We start from the raw sequence: 19,740 nt of genomic DNA on the forward strand, positions 1-19,740 counted from the left end.
TATATATATATATATATATATACATGCGTGTATATATATATATATATACACACATATATCACATTTTTAAAATTCATTCACACAATCTATGTACTCTTAGGTTGTTTCCATGTCTTAGCTATTGTAAATAATGCTGCTATAAACATGAGGGTTCATATGTTTTTTCCAGTTATTGTTTGGTTTCTTCAGATAAATAACCCAAAGTGGAATTGCTGGATCATACAGTACTTCTATTTTTAATTTTTTGAGGAACTCCATTCTGTTTTCCACAGTGGCTGCACCAATTTACATTCCCACCAACAGTACACAAGGGTTCCCTTTTCTCCACATTCTTGTCAACACTTGTTATTTTGTTTTTGATAACAGCCATTCTGACAGGTGTGAGGTGATGTCTCATTGTGGTTTTGATTTTCATTTCCCTGATGATTAGTGATGTTTTCATTTCCCTGATGATTAGTGATGTTGAGCATCTTTTCATGTACCTCTTGGCCACCTGTTTGTCTTCATCAGAAAAATGTCTGTTTAGATCCTCTTCTTATTTATTAGATTGTTTTGTTGTTTTTTGCTATTGATATGTGTAGGTTACCTTTTCATTCTGTTGATGGTTTCCTTAGAAGCTTTTTAATTTGATGTAGTCCCACTTGTTTTTGTTTTTGTTGCTTTTGCTTTTAGAGTCAGATCTAAAATATCATCACCAATACCATTATCAAGGAGTTTACTGCTCATGTTTTCTTCTAGGAGTTTTATAGTTTTAGGTCTTATGTTCAATCATTTATCCATTTTGAGTTAATTTTTGTGTATGGTCTAAGTTAGTGATCCAGTCTTATTCTTCTCCATGTGGTTGTCCAGTTTTCTCAGCACCACTTATTAAAGAGACTGTCCTTTCTCCACTGTATACTTTGGGCTCCTCTGTTATAAATTAACTGACCACATCTACATGGTTTTCTTCCTGGGCTCTCTTTTCCACTGATCTGTGTGTCTGTTTTTATGTCACAAAATACTGTTTTGATTACTATAGCTTCATAATATAGTTTGAAATCAGGGAGCATGTTGCCTCTAGCTTTGTTCTTGCTCAAGATTGCTTTGACTATTTGGGGTGTATTGTGTGGTTTCATATAAAATGTAGGACTGTTTGTTCTCTTTCTGTGAAAGGTGCCATTGGAAATTCCTTTGGGTAGTATGGACATTTTAACAATACAATACTCTTCCAATCTATGAGCATGAACTATCTTTTCATTAATGTCTTGCAGTTCAGTATACATATCTTTCACCACCTAGGTTAAATTTATTTTTTTAATGTAATTGAAAATGGGATTTTAAAAAATTTCTCTGATTATGTTATTAGTGAATAGAAACAAAGCAGATTTTTTGTAACTGATTTTGTTTATTCTACAGTTTTGTGATGGAGTCTTTAGGCTTTTCTGTATTTAATATGTCATCTGCAGGTGTTGACAGTTTTACTCCTTCCTTTCCAATTTGGATGCCTTTTATTTCCTTTTCTTGCCTGATTTCTCTGACTCAAACTTCCACTACCATGGTGAATCAAAGGGGCAAGAGACGGTATTTCTGCCTTGTTCCTTGATCTTAGAGAAAAAGCTTTCAGCTTCTCACCATTGAGTATGCTGTTACTCATTGAGTATGATGTGGGCTGGGCATATATGGCCTTTATTATGTTGAAGTACAGTCCCCCTATATCCACTTCATGAGAGTTTTTTTTTATCATACATGGATGCTGAATTTTGTTAAATGCTCTTTCTGCACCTATTGAGATGATCCTTCATTTTGTTCATGGGGTATATCATGTTGATTGATAGGCAGATGTTGAATCATCCTTGCATCCCTGGAATATAGCCCACTTAATCATGGTGTATAAAATTCTTTTAATGTATCATTGAATTTGGTTTGCTAATATTATGTTGAAGATTTCTTTAGGTAGGGATAGTGATGTGTAATTTTCTTGTTGTGTCCTTGTTTTGGTATCTGGGTAATGCTGATATCATAAAATGAAGTGTTGCTATGAATTCTTTTATGATAGAATTCACCAGTGAAGCATCTGGGCTTTTAGTTGTTGAGAGCTTTTTGATGACTGATCCAGTTTCCTTACTAGTAATTGTTCTGTTCAGATTATTTCTTCATGATTCCATCTTGGATAAATTCCTAGAAACATAGATTGTCCAATTTGTTGGCATATAATTGTTCATGGCAGTCTCTTATGACCCTTTGTATTGCTGTGGTAATGTCTCTTCTTTCATTTCTGGTTTGAGTTCTCTTTTTTCTTGGAGAGCCTAGCTATGGGTTTGTCAATTTTGCTTATCTTTTCTGAGAACCAGCTATTACTTTTTGTTTGTTGCTACTTCATTCATTTCAACTCTGATCTTTGTCAGTTCCTTCCTTCTGCTAACTTCGGGCTTTGTTTGTTCTTTCTTCTTTTTCTAGTTTCTTGAGGTATTAAGTTTGAGATTCTTCCTGTATCTTAATAGAGGCATTTATCACTAAGATTTTTTTTAATTTGGTAAAATACACATAAAAATGGCTAACATGGTCAATTTTATGTTAAGTGAACAGTTCAGCCTGTATTCACTTTGTTTTGCAACCAATCCCCAGAACATCTTGCAAAAGTGAACCTCTAAATAACAACAGTTTTTCCCTCCCTCAGACTCTGGCCTTCCACCTTCAGTCTCTCTGAATTTTTTTTTGTGACTGGTTTATTTCACAATGCATGGTTTCAAGATTCATACATGTTGTAGCATGTGTCAGAATTTCTTTTAAGGCTGAATAATAGTCCAGTGTATGTATGTATATACCACATTTTGTTTATCCATTCATCAGTTGATGGATACTTGGGTTAGCTTCCACCTTTTGGCTATTGTGAATGATGCTGTAATGAACATGGGTGTAGAGAGGCTAGTGAATCTTAACCTTTCGTGTGCATAAGAAACCACCTAAAGGGCATATTCAAGGCCCTTCTCCTCCTGACGATTCCAGTATGTCTGGGGGTGAAGTTTAAAAGCTCTTAAGTACTTCAGGTGATTCTACTGCAGGTATACTTCTACTGCTATGATGTTAGGGTGTAGGAGCACATCCCTTGGGCAGAAGAGTGAAATCTGGTTTGTACCACCTCTCTCTGCTGCCTCACCCTGGGACAACATTAAATGCATCACCATTCACATTATAGGGATGCCAGAAGGAGAAGAGAGAAAGGGCCTGAGAAAATATTTGAAGATTATAGCTGAAAACTTCCCTAACATGTGAAAAGAAACTGTCACAGAAGTCCAGGAAGTATAGAGAGTCCCATACAAGATCAACCCAAGGAGGAACACCAAGACACATTCTAATCAAACTGACAAAAATTGAAAACAAAGAGAAAATGGTAAAATCAACACACAAGGGAACCCCATAAGGTTATCAGCAGAAACTGTAAGCCAGAAGGGAGTGGCATGATATATTTAAAGTGATGAAAGGGAAAAACCTACAAACAAGACAAGAATACTCTACCCAGCAAGGCTCTCGTTCAGACTCAACAGAGAACTCAAAAGCTTTACAGACAAGCAAAAGCTAAAGACAATTCAGCACCACCACACCAGCCTAACAACACACACTAAGGGACCTTCTAAGGGACCTTCTCTAGGTGGGGGAAATAAAGGCCATAATTAGAAACAAGAAAATTACTAATGGAAAACCTCACCAGTAAAGGCAGGAAATCATCCACACAAAAATAGGATATCAAACCCAGCATTCGTCAGAAGAGGAGAGTACAAATGCAGGATATTGGAAATGCATTGGAAATTAAGACACCAGTAACTTAAAACTCTTGTTTATATATAGACTGCTATATCAAAACCTCATGGGAACTGCAAACCAAAAATATACGATACACACACACAAAAGAAAAAGGAATCCAAATCTAATACTAAAGATAGTCATCAAATCACAAGAGAACAAAAGGGTACTGGAAGAAAAAACAATTGACAAAATGGCAATAAGAACCTACATATCAGTAATTACCTTAAATGTAAATGGATTAAATGCTCCAATCAAAGCATAGACTGGCTGAAGGGATATAAAAACAAGACCTGTATATATGCTGTCTTACAAGAGACTCACTTCAGACTGAGGGGCACATACAGACTGAAAGTGAGGGTATGGAAAAAGATATTACGTGCAAACGGAAATCAAAAGAAAACTGGAGTAGCAATACTCATATCAGACAAAATAGACTAAAATTAAGACTCTTGTGAGACACAAAGGACACTACATAATGAACAAGGGAGGATCAATCCAGGAAGAAGATATAACAGTTGTAAATATGTATGCACCCAACGTAGGAGCACCTCAATATATAAGGCAAATGCTAACAGCCATAAGGGGAGAAATTGACAGTAACACAATAGTAGTGGGGGATTTTAACACCTCACTTTCATCAATGGACAAACCATCCACACAGAAAATCAGTAAGGAAACCCAGGCCTTAAATGACAGATTAGACCAGATGGACTTAATATTTGTAGAACATTCCATCCAAAAGCAGCAGAATACACATTCTTTTCAGGTGCACATGAAACATTCTTCAGGATAGATCATATCTTGGGCCACTAATCAAGCCTTGATGAATTTAAGAAAATTGAAATCATATCAGGCATCTTTTCCAACCACAACCCTATGTGATTAGAAATCAAGTACAGGAAAAAGAAACTGTAAAAAACACAAACACATGGAGGCTAAACAATATGCTACTAAATAACCAATGGATCACTCAAGAAATCAAAGAGGAAATCATAAAAGTACCTTGAGACAGATGACAATGAAAACATGATGATCCAAAACCTATCAGAGGCAGCAAAAAAGCAGTTCCAAAAGGGAAGTTTATAGCAATACAACCTCACCTCAGGAAACAAGAAAAATCTCAAACAACATAACCTTACATCTAGAGCAACTACAGAAAGAAGAACAAACAAAACCCAGTTAGTAGAAGGAAAGAAATCATAAAGAGCAGAGATAAATGAAATAGAAATGAAGAAAACAGTAGAAAAGATCAATGAAGGCCGGCTCTTGATCAATGAAGGCTGGCTCTTTGGAAAGACAAACACAATCAATAAACCTTTTGCCAGACTCATCAAGGAAAAAAGAGAGAGGGCTCAAATCAATAAAAATAGAAATGAGGGAGGACCTTCAAGATGGCAGAGGAGTAAGACAGGGAGATCAACTCCCTCTACAAAATACATCAAAAATACATGCGGAACAGCTCCTACAGAACACTGACAGAGACCTCAGTCTACCCAAAAGGCAAGAAACTCCCCCACATACCTGGCCGTGTGGCTGACAGGGTCTTGGTGCTCTGGCTGGGTGTCAGGCCTCTGAGGTGGGAGAGTGGAGTTCAGGACACTGGTCCACCAGAGACCTCCCAGCACCTCGTAATATCAATCAGCAAGAGCTCTCCCAGAGATCTCCATCTCAATGCTAAGACCCAGCTCCACTCAACGACCAGCAAGCTACAGTGCTGGACATCCTATGCCAAACAACTAGCAAGACAGGAACACAACCCCACCCATTAGCAGAGAGGCTGCCTAAAATCATACTAAGTTCACAGACACCCCAAAACACACTTCCGGATGTAGCCCTGACTGCCAGAAAGACAAGATCCAGCCTCATCCAACAGAACACAGGCACCAGTCCCCTCCACCAGGAAGCCTACACAACCCACTGAACCAACTTTAGCCACTGGGGGCAGGCACCAAAAACAATGGGAACTATGAACCTGCAGCCTGCAAAAAGAGACCCCAAACACAGTAAGTTAAGCAAATGAGAAGGCAGAAGGAGCAAGGTAAAAACCCACCAGACCAAACAAATGAGGAGGAAATAGGCAACCTACCTGAAAAAGAATTCAGAGTAATGATAGCAACAGTGATCCAAACACTTGGAAATAAAATGGAGAAAATATAAGAAACGTTTAACAAGGACCTAGAAGAACTAAAGAGCAAACAATGATGAACAGCACAATAAATGAAATTTAAAATTATCTAGAAGGAATCAATAGCAGAATAACTGACACAGAAGAACGGATAAGTGACCTGGAAGATAAAATAGTGGAAATAACTGCTGCAGAGTAGAATAAAGAAAAAAGAATGAAAAGAATTGAGGACAGTCTCAGAGACCTCTCAGAAAACAGTAAATGCACGAACATTCAAATTATACCATCCAGAAGAAGAAGAGAAAAAGAAAGGGACTGAGAAAATACTTGAAGAGATTATAGTTGAAAACTTCCCTAATATAGGAAAGGAAATAGCCAACCAAGTCCAGGAAGTACAGAGATTCCCATACAGGATAAATCCAAGGAGAAACATGCCAAGACACATATTAATCAAAAATTAAATACAGAGAAAAAATATTAAAAGCAGGAAGGGAAAAACAACAAATAACACACAAGGCTATCCCCATAAGGTTAACAGCTGATCTTTCAGCAGAAACTCTGCAAGCCAGAAAGGAGTGGCAGGACATAATGAATCTGATGAAAGGGAAAGCCTACAACCAAGATTACTCTACCCAGCAAGGATCTCATTCATATTTGATGGAGAAATCAAAAGCTTTACAGACAAGCAAAAGCTAAGAGAATTCAGCACCACCAAACCAGCTCTACAACAAATGCTAAAGGAACTTCTCTAGGCAGGAAACACAAGAGGAGGAAAAGAGCTACAAAACAATTAAGAAAATGGTAATAGGAACATACATATCCAAAATTACCTTAAATGTAAGTGGATTAAATGCTCCAACTGAAAGACATAGACTGGCTGAATGGATACAAAAACAAGACCCATATATATGCTGTCTAAAAGAGACCAACTTCAGACCTAGGGACACATACAAAGTGAGGGGATGGAAAAAGATATTCCATGCAAATGGAAATCAAAAGAATGCTGGAGTAGCAATTCTCATATCAGACAAAATAGACTTTAAAATAAAGACTATTACAAGAGACAAAGAAGGACACTATATAATGATCAAGGGATCAATCCAAGAAGAAGATATAACAATTGTAAATATTTATGCACCCAACATAGGAGCACCTCAATACATAAGGAAAATGCTGAAAAGCCATAAAAGGGGAAATCAACAGTAACACAGTAATAGTAGGGGACTTTAACACTCCACTTTCACCAATGGACAGATCATCCAAAAGGAAAGTAAATAAGGAAACACAAGCTTTAAATGATACATTAAACAAGACGGACTTAATTGATAATTATAGGACATTCCATCCAAAAGCAACAGAATACACTTTGTTCATGGAACATTCTCCAGGATAGATCATATCTTGGGTCACAAACCAAGCGATAAATTTAAGAAAATTGAAATTGTATCAAGTATCTTTTCCAACCACAACCTTATGAGACTAGATATCAATTACAGGAAAAAAATCTGTAAAAAATACATACACATGGAGGCTAAACAATACACTACTAAATAAGCAAGAGATCACTGAAGAAATCAAAGAAGAAATCAAAAACTACCTACAAACAAATGACAATGCAAACAAAATGACCCAAAACCTATGGGATGCAGCAAAAGCAGTTCTAAGGAAGATGTTTATAGCAATACAACCGTACCTCAAGAAACAAGAAAAATCTCAAACAACTTAATCTTACACCTAAAGCAATTAGAGAAAGAACATAAAGAACCCCAAAGTTAGCAGAAGGAAAGAAATCATAAAGATCAGATCAGAAAAAAATAAAAAAGAAATGAACAATAGCAAAGATCAATAAAACTAAAAGCTGGTTCTTTGAGAGGATAAACAATCAATAAACCATTAGCCAGATTCATCAAGAAAAAAAGGGAGAAGACTCAAATCAATAGAATTAGAAATGAAAAAGGAGAAGTAACAACTGACACTGCAGAAATACAAAAGATCATGAGAGATTACTACAAGCAACTATATGCCAATAAAATGGACAACCTGGAAGAAATAGACAAATTCTGAGGAAAGCACAACCTTCTGAGACTGAACCAGGAAGAAATAGAAAATATAAACAGACCAATCACAAGCACTGAAATTGAAACTATGATTAAATTCTTCCAACAAACAACAGCCCAGGACCAGATGGTTTCACAGGTGAATTCTATCAAACATTTAGAGAAGAGCTAACACCTATCCTTCTCAAACTCTTCCAAAATATAGCAGAGGGGAGAATTCTCCCAAACTCATTCTATGAGGCCACAATCACCTTGATACCAGAACCAGAAAAAGGTATCACAAAAAAAGAAAACGACAGGCCAGTATCCCTGATGAACATAGATGCAAACATCCTCAACCAAATACTAGTAAATACAATCCAACAACACATTAAAAGGATTATACACCATGATCAAGTGGGGTTTATCCCTGAAATGCAAGGATTTTTCAGTATACGCAAATCAATCAATGTGATACACCATATTAACAAATTGAAGGAGAAAAACCATATGATCATCTCAATAGATGCAGAAAAAGCTTTTGACAAAATTCAACAGCATTTATGATAAAAACCTTACAGAAAGTAGGCATAGAGGGAACCTACCTCAACATAATAAAGGCCATATATGACAAACCCACAGCCAACATTGTTCTCAACAGTGAAAAACAGAAAACATTTCCTCTAACATCAGGAACAAGACAAGGTTGTCACTCTCCCCACTGTTACTCAACACACTTGGAAGTTTTAGCCACAGTAATCAGAGAAGAAGAAGAAAAGGAATCCAAATCAGAAAAGAAGTAAAGCTGTCACTGTTTGCAGATGACATCATACTATATATAGAGAGTATCCTTAGGATGCTACCAGAAAACTAGAGCTAATCAATGAATTTGGTGAAGTAGCAGGATGCAAAATTAATGCACAGAAATCTCTTGCATTCCTATACACCAATGATGAAAAATCTGAAAGGAATATTAAGGAAACACTCCCATTTACCACTGCATCAAAAAGAATAAAATACCTAGGAATAAACTTACCTAAAGAGACAAAATACCTGTATGCAAAAACTATAAGACACTGATGAAAGAAATTAAAGATGATAGAAACAGATGGAGAGATATACCATGTTCTTGGATTGGAAGACTCAACACTGTTAAAATGAATGTACTGCCCAAAGCAATCTACACATTCAATGCAATCCATATCAAACTACCAATGGCATTTTTTCACAGAACTAGAACAAAAAATTTCACAATTTGTATGGAAACACAAAAGACCCCAAATAGCCAAAGCAATCTTGAGAACGAAAAATGGAGATGGAGGTGTCAGGCTCCCTGACTTCAGACTATACTACAAAGCTACAGAAATCAAGACAGTATGGTACTGGCACAGAAACAGAAATATAGATCAATGGAACAAGATAGAAAGCCCAGAGATAAACCCATGCACCTATGGTCAACTAATCTATGACAAAGGCAGCAAGGATATACAATGGAGAAAAGACAGCCTCTTCAGTAAGTGGTGCTGGGAAAACTGGACAGCTACATGTAAAGGAATGAAATTAGAACACTCCCTAACACCATACACAAAAGTAAACTCAAAATGGATTAAAGACCTAAATGTAAGAGTGGACACTATAAAACTCTTAGAGGAAATCATAGGCAGAACACTTTATGACATAAATCACAATAAGATCCTTTTTGACCCACCTCTTAGAGAAATGGAAATAAAAACAAAACTAAACAAATGGGACCTAGTGAAACTTGAAAGCTTTTGCACAGCAAAGGAAACCAAAGGAAACCATAAACAAGATGAAAAGGTAACCCTCAGAACAGGAGAAAATATTTGCAAACGAAGCAACTGACAAAGGATTAATCTCCAAAATATACAAGCAGCTCATGCAGCTCAATATCAAAAAAACAAACAACCCAATCCAAAAATGGGCAGAAGACCTAAAAAGACATTTCTCCAAAGATATAAAGATTACCAACAAACAATGAAAGGATGCTCAACATCACTAATCATTAGAGAAATACAAAACAAAATTACAATGAGGTATCACCTGATACCAGTCAGAATGGCCATCATCAAAATATCTACAAACAATAAATGCTAGAGAGGGTGTGGGAAAAAGGGAACCCTCTTGCACTGTTGGTGGGAATGTAAATTGATACAGCCACTATGGAGAACAGTATGGAGGTTCCTTTAAAAGTAAAAATAGAACTACCATAAGACCCAGTAATCACACTACTGGACATCTACCCTGAGAAAACCATAATTCAAAAAGAGTCTTGTACCACAATGTTCATTGCACCTCTATTTACAATAGCCATGACATGGAAGCAATCTAAGTGTCCATCGACAGATGAATGGATAAAGAAGATGTGGTATATATATATACAATGAAGTATTACTCAGCCATACAAAGAAACGAAATTGAGTTATTTGTAGTGAGGTGGATGGACCTAGAGACTGTCATACAGAGCGAAGTAAGTCAGAGAAAAACAAATACCGTATGCTAACACATATATGGAATCTAAAAAATAATAATAAATGGTTCTGAAGAACCTTGGGGCAGGACAGGAATAAAGAAGCAGATATAGAGAATGGACTTGAGGACACTGGGAGGGGAAAGGGTAAGCTGGGACAAAGTGAGAGAGTGGCATGGACATATATATTACCAAATATCAGATAGATTAGTAGTGGCAAGTAGCTGCATAGCACAGGGAGATCAGTTCAGTGCTGTGTGACCACCTAGAGGGGTGGGATAGGGAGGGTGTAAGAGAAATGCGAGAGGGAGGGGATATGGGGATATATGTATACGTATAGCTGATTCTCTTTTTTTATACAGCAGAGACTCACACACCATTGTAAAGCAATTATACTCCAGTAAAGATGTTTAAAAAAAAAGAAATGAAAAATAAGATACAACTGACACCACAGATACACAAAGTATCATAAGAATTACTACAAACAACTATATGCCAATAAAATGGACAACCTAGAAGAGATGGACATATTCTTAGAAAGGTACAACCTTCCAAGACTGAACCAGGAAGAAACAGAAACTGTGAACAGACCCATCACAAGCACTGAAATTGAAACTGTGATTAAAAATCTTCCAAAAGCCCAGTACCAGAGGGCTTCTCAGGCAAGTTCTATCAAACATTTAGAGAAGAACTAACACCTATCCTTCTCAAACTCTTCCAAAAAATTGCAGATGAAGGAACACTCCCAAGCTCATTCTTTGAGGTTGCCATCACCCTGATACCAAAACCAGATGAAGATACCACAAAAAAAGAAAATTACAGGGAAATGTCACTGATGAACATAGATGCAAAAATCCTCAATAAAAATACTAGCAAACAGAATCCACCAATACATTAAAAGGATCATACATCATGATCAATTGTGATTTATCCCAGGGATGCAAGGATTCTTCAATATACGCAAATCAATCAATATGATACACCATATTAACAAACTGAAGGAGAAAAACCATATGATAATCTCAGTAGATGCAGAAAAATCTTTTGACAAAATTGAACACCCATTTATGATTAAAAACTCTCCAGAAAGTGGGCATAGAGGGAACCTACCTCGACATAATAAAGGCCACATATGACAAACCCACAGCAAACATCATTCTCAATGGTGAGAAACTGAAAGCATTTCCTCTAAGATCAGGAACAAGACAAGAATGCCCACTCTCACCACTTTTATTCAATATAGTTTTGGAAGTTCTAGCCATATCCATCAGAGAAGAAAAAGAAATAAAAGGAATCCAAATTGGAAAAGTAGTAAAACTGTTTGCAGAAGACATGATACTATACATAGAAAATCCTAAGGATACTACCAGCAAACTACTAGAGCTCATCAATGAATTCGGTAAAGCGGCAGGGTACAAAATTAATACACTGGGATTTCTTGCATTTATATACACTAACAATGGAAGATCAGAAAGAGAAATTAAGGAAACAATCCCATTTATCATCACATCAGAAAGAATAAAATACCTAGGACTAAACCTACCTAAGGAGGCAAAAGACCTGTACCCTGAAAACTATAACATGCTGATGAAAGAAATTGAAGACAAACAGATGGAAAGACACACCATGTTCTTGGATTGGAAGAATCAATATTGTCAAAATGACTATACTACCCAGTGCAATCTACCAATTCAATGCAATCCCTATCAAATTACCAATGGCTTTTTTTTGCAGATCTAGAACAAAAAATCTTAAAATGTGTATGGAAACACAAAAAACCCCAAATAGCTAAAGCATTCTGGAGAATGAAAAACTGAGCTGGAGAAATCAGGTTCCCTGACTTCAGACTCTACTATAATGCTACAGTGATCAAAACAGTATGGTAGGGACTTCCCTGGGTGGCACAGTGGTTAAGAATCCTTCTGCCAATGCAGGGGACACAGGTTCAATCCCTGGTCTGGGAATATCCCACATGCCACGAAGCAACTAAGCCCATGTGCCACAACTACTGAGCCTGCTTTCCACAATTACTGAAGCCTGCGCACCTAGAGCCCATGCTCCACAACAAGAGAAGCCACGGCAATGAGGAGCCCACACACAGCAATGAAGAGTACTCCCCACTCTCCACAACTAGAGAAAAGCCCATGCACAGCAACAAAGACCCAATGCAGCCAAAAAAATAAATAAAATTAGAAGAAAAAAAAAAAGCAGTATGGTACTGGTGCAAAGACAAATTGCTGTGTCAATGGACCAGGATAGAAAGCTCAGAAATAGACCCTTGCATCTATGGTCAATTAATCTACGACAAAGGAGGCAAGAATATACAATGGAGAAAAGCCAGTCTTTTCAATAAGTGATGCTGGGAAAACTTGACAGCTACACATAAATGAATGAAATTAGAACACTAACACCATACACAAAAGTACACTCAAAATTGATTAAAGACCTAAATGTAAGGCTGGACACTATAATACTCTTAGAGGAAGACATAGGCAGAACACTCTTTGACAAAAATCACAGCAGTATCTTTTTGGATCCACCTCCTAGAGTAATGAAAACAAAAATAAACAAATGGGACCTAATTAAACTTAAAAGCTTTTGCACAGCAAAGAAAACCATAAACAAAGTGAAAAGAGAACACACAGAATGAGAGAAGATATTTGCAAATGGAGCAACCAGCAAGGGATTAATCTCCAAAATATACAAACAGCTCATGCAGCTCTATATCAAAAAACCAAAAACCCAGTCAAAAACTGGACAGATGATCTAAATAGACATTTCTCCAAAGAAGACATACAGTTGGCCAAAAAGCACATGAAAAGATGCTCAACGTCACTAATTATTAGAGAAATGCAAATCAAACCTACAATGAGGTGTCACCTCACAATGGTCAGAATGGCCAACATTACAATATCTACAAACAGTAAATGCTGGAGAGGATGTGGAGAAAAGGAAACCCTCCTAGACTGTTGGTGGGAATGCAAATTGGTACAACTGTTATGGAGGACAGTATGGAGGTTCCTTAAAAAACTAAAAATAGAGCTGCCATATGAGCCAGCAATCCCACTCCTGTGTTTTTTCCAGAGAAAACCATAATTTGAAAAGATACGTGTACCCCAATGTTCATTGCAGCACTATTTACAATAGCTAAGACATGGAAGCAACTAACTGTCCATTGACAGAGGAATGGTTAAAGAAGATGTGATACATATATACAGTGGAATATTACTCAGCCATAAAAAAGAATGAAATAATGCCATTTGCAGCAACATGGATGGATCTAGAGATTTTTATACTAAGTAAGACACTTAGAGAAGGACAAATATCTGTTGATATTACTTATATGTGGAATCTAAAAAAATACAAATGAAATTATTTACAAAACAGAAACAGACTCACAGATTTCAAAAACAAACTTATGGTTACCAAAGGGGAAATATGGTGGCGGCGGATAAATCAGGAGTTTGGGATTAACATATACACACTACTATATATAAAATAGATAACCAGCAAGAACTCTACTTAATATTCTTAATAATTTATACGGGAAAAGAATCTGAAAAAGAATGAATGTATGTATGTAACTGAATCACTTTGCTGTACACCTGAAACTAACACAACATTGTAAATCAACTTATAGTCCAATAAAATTTTTTTTTTAAAAGATGTTCTGAACCATGGTGCAAGGCTTATCCAGCTTGGAACAGTGCTGTCTGTGCCAGAGAGAAATTAGAATGGATGATTAGTGCTTCTGTGATTAACTGAAAGTGTTCACTGATTTGTTGATGAAAACATGTGTGTGCTGCAATTATTAATACAGGATGATATAGTCCGAGGGACAGGTGTCCAAGGCTGTAGGCTAAGTCAGTAACCTATTTATTAGGAGATCTCTGTCACCCTTCACAATCAGCTTGCTCTGTGACCTTGGGCTACTTATTTGATCTGCCAAATCACGCTGTCCTACCTAGTAAATTGGAAATAATCTTCAAAGTTTTATGAAAAAGACTGTTTCCTAGGGATCACTGACTGAAGTGCTGGCTTTCCACTGATGTTCGTGTGTATGAATGGGAGGTTAAATATTTCTAAGAACAAGGTCATGCTGCTATAGTTGAATTTAGTATGATACATTGGTAGGTAATGGCCATAAAACCCAACAATGACTCAATAGAAGAATAAAGGCTGAAGTGTTTGAATTTGTGGTTACAATTTAGTTCATGAGCTTTAAACACCATGGGCACCCATAGGTGTGGAGTGTGGTCGCACATAGAGCTGCTTGGTTGTAGATACAGATTCCCCAGGATGGAGAATCATTTGTTGCACAGTAAACTTGCTTTGCCCTGCATCCAAACAACTATATGCTAAAATAATGGTGTTGAGTTTGATCCTGAATATCTCATTTTATGACCAACAGCACATGTGGTCAATGAGAGGAGGCCTAATTTCCAGAACCTTTCACATATTTCTCTATAGACATATAGCTGTCCTGATGGCCACCTTGATGAACCTTAAGCAGCACAAAATACCAGAGTACCTTTGGAATCATTAAGAAAAGATGTTTCATATGTTTCACCCAGAGTGTTAAATCTAGTTCATCACTCACTGTGTAAATTGATGAAAGTTTGTTGTATTACTTAACATAGAACTTCCAGTTCAACTGGAACCAAACAGTAGGCTCTGCAGAGTATCTGAAGGAGGAGGAGAGTGTTCAGGTTTAGTTCAAATGCCAGTTTTGCCACTACTGGCTGATCAAGTAAATGAGCAAAGTACTCAGCCATTTTGTGCCTCTATTTCCTTATCAATAATTTGGAGAAAATACTGGCACCTACCTTACAGATACAGTGTTTTAAATAACAACTGTTCTACAGTAACCTCCCAGATGTTAGTTTCTTACTATTATTGTTGTTATAATAATAGTATTATTTAATTATATAATTATTGTATAATTATATAATCGCATTTTCTGGTTTGCTTGGCACTTCCACATATATTTTCTCATTTGAGCCTAATGGAAGACAAATGTCATAAATAAAGAACATAAGAATAAAAACATGACTTTCCCATGGTCACAAAGCCAGTAAGTATTGCTCCATCTGACAATCCATCCCTCTCACCACATTATGGCATCTCCTTCTCCAGCCATGCTGGATAAATGGAGGGCTGTTATAATATGGTGTTCTCTTCCTGGGGTTCCAGGTTAAGGTCAAGACACAGAGCATTCTGGCTCCTGGGCTCAAGGATCATTTTACTGACCTTAAGTTGTACACCAGCAGCATTGTGTGTCTCTAAGCCCAGATTAAAAGAATCACATTTGATAAAGGTTTGCACGGATTACTGTGGTTTGTTTTACAATGGCCAAATCTTTTATGATACCCTTCAAGTTCAGTGCCTTCCCCCAAATCATGCTAATAAATAAAAGATGTGTCAGCAGAAGCGATGAGAGAAAAGTGAAACCTTTGGAGAAAAAAAAATCCCATAATTTGTCACAAAGTCTCATTTAGGGATCCTGATTTCAGTGGGGTTTTGGTATCTTGTGACTTAAAGCACCCTCCTGTCAACACTGAGAAAATCCCCACAAGGATGCAAATAGTTCTGACATCTAGGCAAGTATGGATTCTAAGCAATTGCGCTTTCCAAAATCTGGATCAAATTGCTGAAAGGTGAATGATCTAGCCCTATAGATTGCAAACATTAGAAAAAAGAATTCTGTTAATGCCAGATAGGAATTTTGTAAAGAAATTAGGAATTTAAGAGAGCTATATAAACGCTGTCCAGAGAGACAAATGCAAGGGAAATAAATACAAGGCAAAGAGGGCTCGAAATATTCTCTGCTATTTTATAGAACCTGGCTTAACTCATGCTCGCTCCTTCAGCTCAAATCCTGCGGTTACTCACTCGGATTTTAACAGTAGAATACACAGTAACTAAAGAAATTCGAGCTCAGATATCATCATCTATCTTAACTAAGTTTTAATTCACGAAAATTGCTTTTTGTTGTTTATCTTCAATACTGCTTAAGAAAATAAGTATTTCTAGCTCATGAGAGCGATTTTGACATGGATTCAAAATATTAATCCATTTTTTTCTCTTTTGGCCCCAGGAGCTGGGATGAAATCACATGATTTAATCATTCTGAATCCATGTGGCTCCTCAGAGATAGGGCCAGATGTAACCAGAAGGATTTATAGGGTGTAAAATTCAGAATGGATTAGGACAGCATTTCTGTGTTCAACCCAATACATCCTAAATCATCATTCCCTGGATGGACCAGAGCAATCTCTGGCTGGCCTAGTGGGGAGGTTGTCATGGCAACTGACTGGCAAGCTCAGCCCGTGGAATGTGAATGCAAACAGTAGTGACAAGGCTGTGTACAGAGCAGCCTACTAAGGCTGCTTCTACCCAGGTACAGTGACACATCAGTCGATGCGTGAAACTGTCACTGCATTTTTTTGTAACTTCTGGCAGCTTATTTGAAATTTATCGTGTCCTTTCCCAGATGTTGATAAAACATTGCTGCTGACAGGTAACAGAAGATATGGAAAAATCAGCACCAGTAGCTAGCTGCAATGGTATACAAAGCCCTGGAGGGCTGTTAGGCTAACACCACTCAAATTTCCTAAAGGAGGCTGAAGCAAGCTTAGGGTAAAATCCAATGATTCTTTAGTGCCACCTTATGTCCAGTTAAATACTGGAAATTTACCAAAGGCCTACCCTCAAACACTTTACTAGGCAGCAGTAGGACAGACATGGAAAAAGTTAGAGCTGCATTATGTTGGAGTTTGGGAGTCCCTTTCACAGCAGAATATGAACATGAAGTCTTCTAAGCCTGAAGTTAAAGAAAAAATGAAAATTAATAATTTTGGTAGAATCTGAAATGAGGAAATAAAAAAAAAAATGCCAAATAACCCCAGACCTAGAAAAGATTAGAAGAGGCTGCATGCTGATCCAGGGGTTGTAGGAAGAGATGGCAGAGACAGACTGTGTCAAGGATTCTTCATGTCGTCCTTACTAACTCTTGCCAAGGCATTTTTTTTTTTTTTTTTTTTTCTAGAGAAAAATAAGATGTGAACATCACTAATTCGACTTTATAATTCTTGTTAATGGATAGCAAGATGGTAGCATTTGTTCAAATGGCACCTCATCCTGCCTCTCATCTCCCACCCAAACCAAACCTACCAGCCACAGCTGTCCTACCATCACCATGCCCCATTTAATTTCCACAGAAGTATGAAGTGACCAAGCTGTGTTTCTTTGTGTTTCTTCCAGGTTTTGAGTTTTTTGAAACAAGTGCCAAGGATAACGTTAATGTGAAGCAGACATTTGAGCGTCTCGTGGATATCATCTGCGACAAAATGTCCGAGAGTTTGGAGACAGATCCAGCCATCGCTGCCGCAAAGCAGAACACGAGGCTCAGGGAAACCCCGCCTCCGCCGCAGCCCAACTGTGGCTGTTAGTGTCCCGGTACAGGCAGCTCCAGAGGGGTTGGTTGCTAAAAATAACATTTATAAATGGTCAGTTAGCCTTCATTTATACTGCCTAATAATTATTTGAGGGAAATCTTTGATGTCTGTGGCTCGAACATGCATTCAATTCCAGGGAGATTTCCAGTGTTAATAAGTGACAAATATGTGATCTTAACTTTGTAAGGAATATCCATCTATAAACATCAGATGTTTGCATGTGATTTGTTATTTGTCTTCTAGGCTCTTTTTGTTTCAGGTTTCTTAGATTAAGCTACTGCTGGGACCTCTGATTATAATTTCAGTACAACTGAGTTTTGGGCTACGGGTTCAAATTATGCTATTCACTTGTGGGGATGATAACCAAGAAATTGGTTGTGTGTGTGGTGTGAGCAGGGCGAGATCTCAGGAGGCCTTATTTGCTTTCCTCTCAATCGAAAATCAAGTGGAAATGTTACTCATGATTAGGGAGACTGTCATGGGTCTGGTTGGTTTACTGTTCAGGAAACGTATCTATTTTTCAGTGTTATTATAACTGAGAAGACCATTGACTATAAAGAACTTGAAATATTGTTTACGGCCCTTGCAAATTTACCAAGAGATTAATATTTACCTGACTGGAAGTAGATTTTAACAGTAGTCTTAGTTTAGATGTTTAAATAAGGAATACCTAACCCAAGACTGCACCACCCAACATTCTGAATATTTGAGGGCACTGACAGACAGAGGTATCTGCTGAATGTGTTATGTAACAAGCGTCTTAACCAAGAAGGATATGAGTAGCGGTGGGATTCCAAGGCCTGAGCTCCCCCCCATGACATATACCACCACGACTTTCTGGAACAGTTACCAACTCTTGGAACAGAGGTTAAGTTGAAGCTTGTTAGAGCACCTCTTCCCATAGGATGTAGACTTGCTTTCCCAAACATTGCCTTCTGCTCGCACCTCCCTAGGTTCTTTTACCTGGCTAGAAGTCAGTTAAACAGTATCTCCATGGCTCTCAGATTGAGGAAAAGACGATTATCATCTCTAATCTTTTTCAATCCAAGTATTTATACCTTTAAGGCATATCCCCATTCTGTAAGCCTTTAAACATGCTTAAGTTACTCAGAGACCTCTCTTTGGAGCTGAGAGCTACAGAAAAATCTTAGGGTGCCATAAGCAATTTGAGAGGAGAAAGGAAACCATTTGAACACCCAGATTCTTTCTCCTAGAGATTCTTTCTCCTGGATTTCCTGAAGACCATATATGATTAACAAGCAAACCAATCCCACCAGCGATTCTAAGTGAGGACTGAAAAGAGACACAGCATCTGTATCACCACCCAGCATTGTTTACGGCTAGGACTTTAAGGCAGCAGGCACACATTGGCATATTTGGAAGGGCAGTTCCATTAAGTGAACTTTCCCCTTTTTTGGTGATCATGTAAAAGTTTTTTTTCTCTTTTCAAAAACAGAGACACTTCCCATGAAAGTATTGAGCGCAAGATTCTTGAGCAAGGATATTGATAGGGAAGGATGCATATCTAAAGAGATCTCTGGAGGATAAATGCCTGCAAGTCAGGGAACTAGGTCACATATATTACTAGTAAGTTAGAAGATGAAAATTACAGGAGAAAGCATTTGGGATGTCTTAAGCATATCCACATTCTTATTATTGTTCATCTTAGCTTAAGATCCACTAATTGGCAATAAATCTTCACTTTGGCACTGTGCAAGGTAGACCTTAGCCTAGTGAAGACAAGAAGACATTAATGCTTTATTAGATTTTAATGGGGCAACTAGCTTCAAAAATCACAGAAATTAAAGTGAAGGGAAGAAAGAGAAGGCAGGGGCCATCAAAGCAGATTTG

General features: G+C 37.5%; 1 protein-coding gene across 1 annotated transcript in view; it reads left to right on the forward strand.

Moving 5' to 3' along the window:
* RAB3C (RAB3C, member RAS oncogene family) overlaps positions 1 to 19,180 on the forward strand; it is a 304,692-nt gene extending 285,512 nt beyond the window's left edge. Inside the window, exon 5 of the mRNA XM_029219136.1 lies at positions 17,696 to 19,180. Within this exon, the coding sequence (XP_029074969.1) occupies positions 17,696 to 17,883 (188 nt within the window). The 3' untranslated portion in view covers positions 17,884 to 19,180. The remainder of the gene's footprint in view (positions 1 to 17,695) is intronic.
* The last annotated feature ends 560 nt before the right edge of the window (positions 19,181 to 19,740 follow it).

Source organism: Monodon monoceros, unplaced genomic scaffold, assembly GCF_005190385.1.
Source record: "Monodon monoceros isolate NGI ecotype Baffin Bay Population unplaced genomic scaffold, NGI_Narwhal_1 Super_Scaffold_12, whole genome shotgun sequence".
Classification (NCBI taxonomy): Eukaryota; Metazoa; Chordata; class Mammalia; order Artiodactyla; family Monodontidae; genus Monodon; species Monodon monoceros.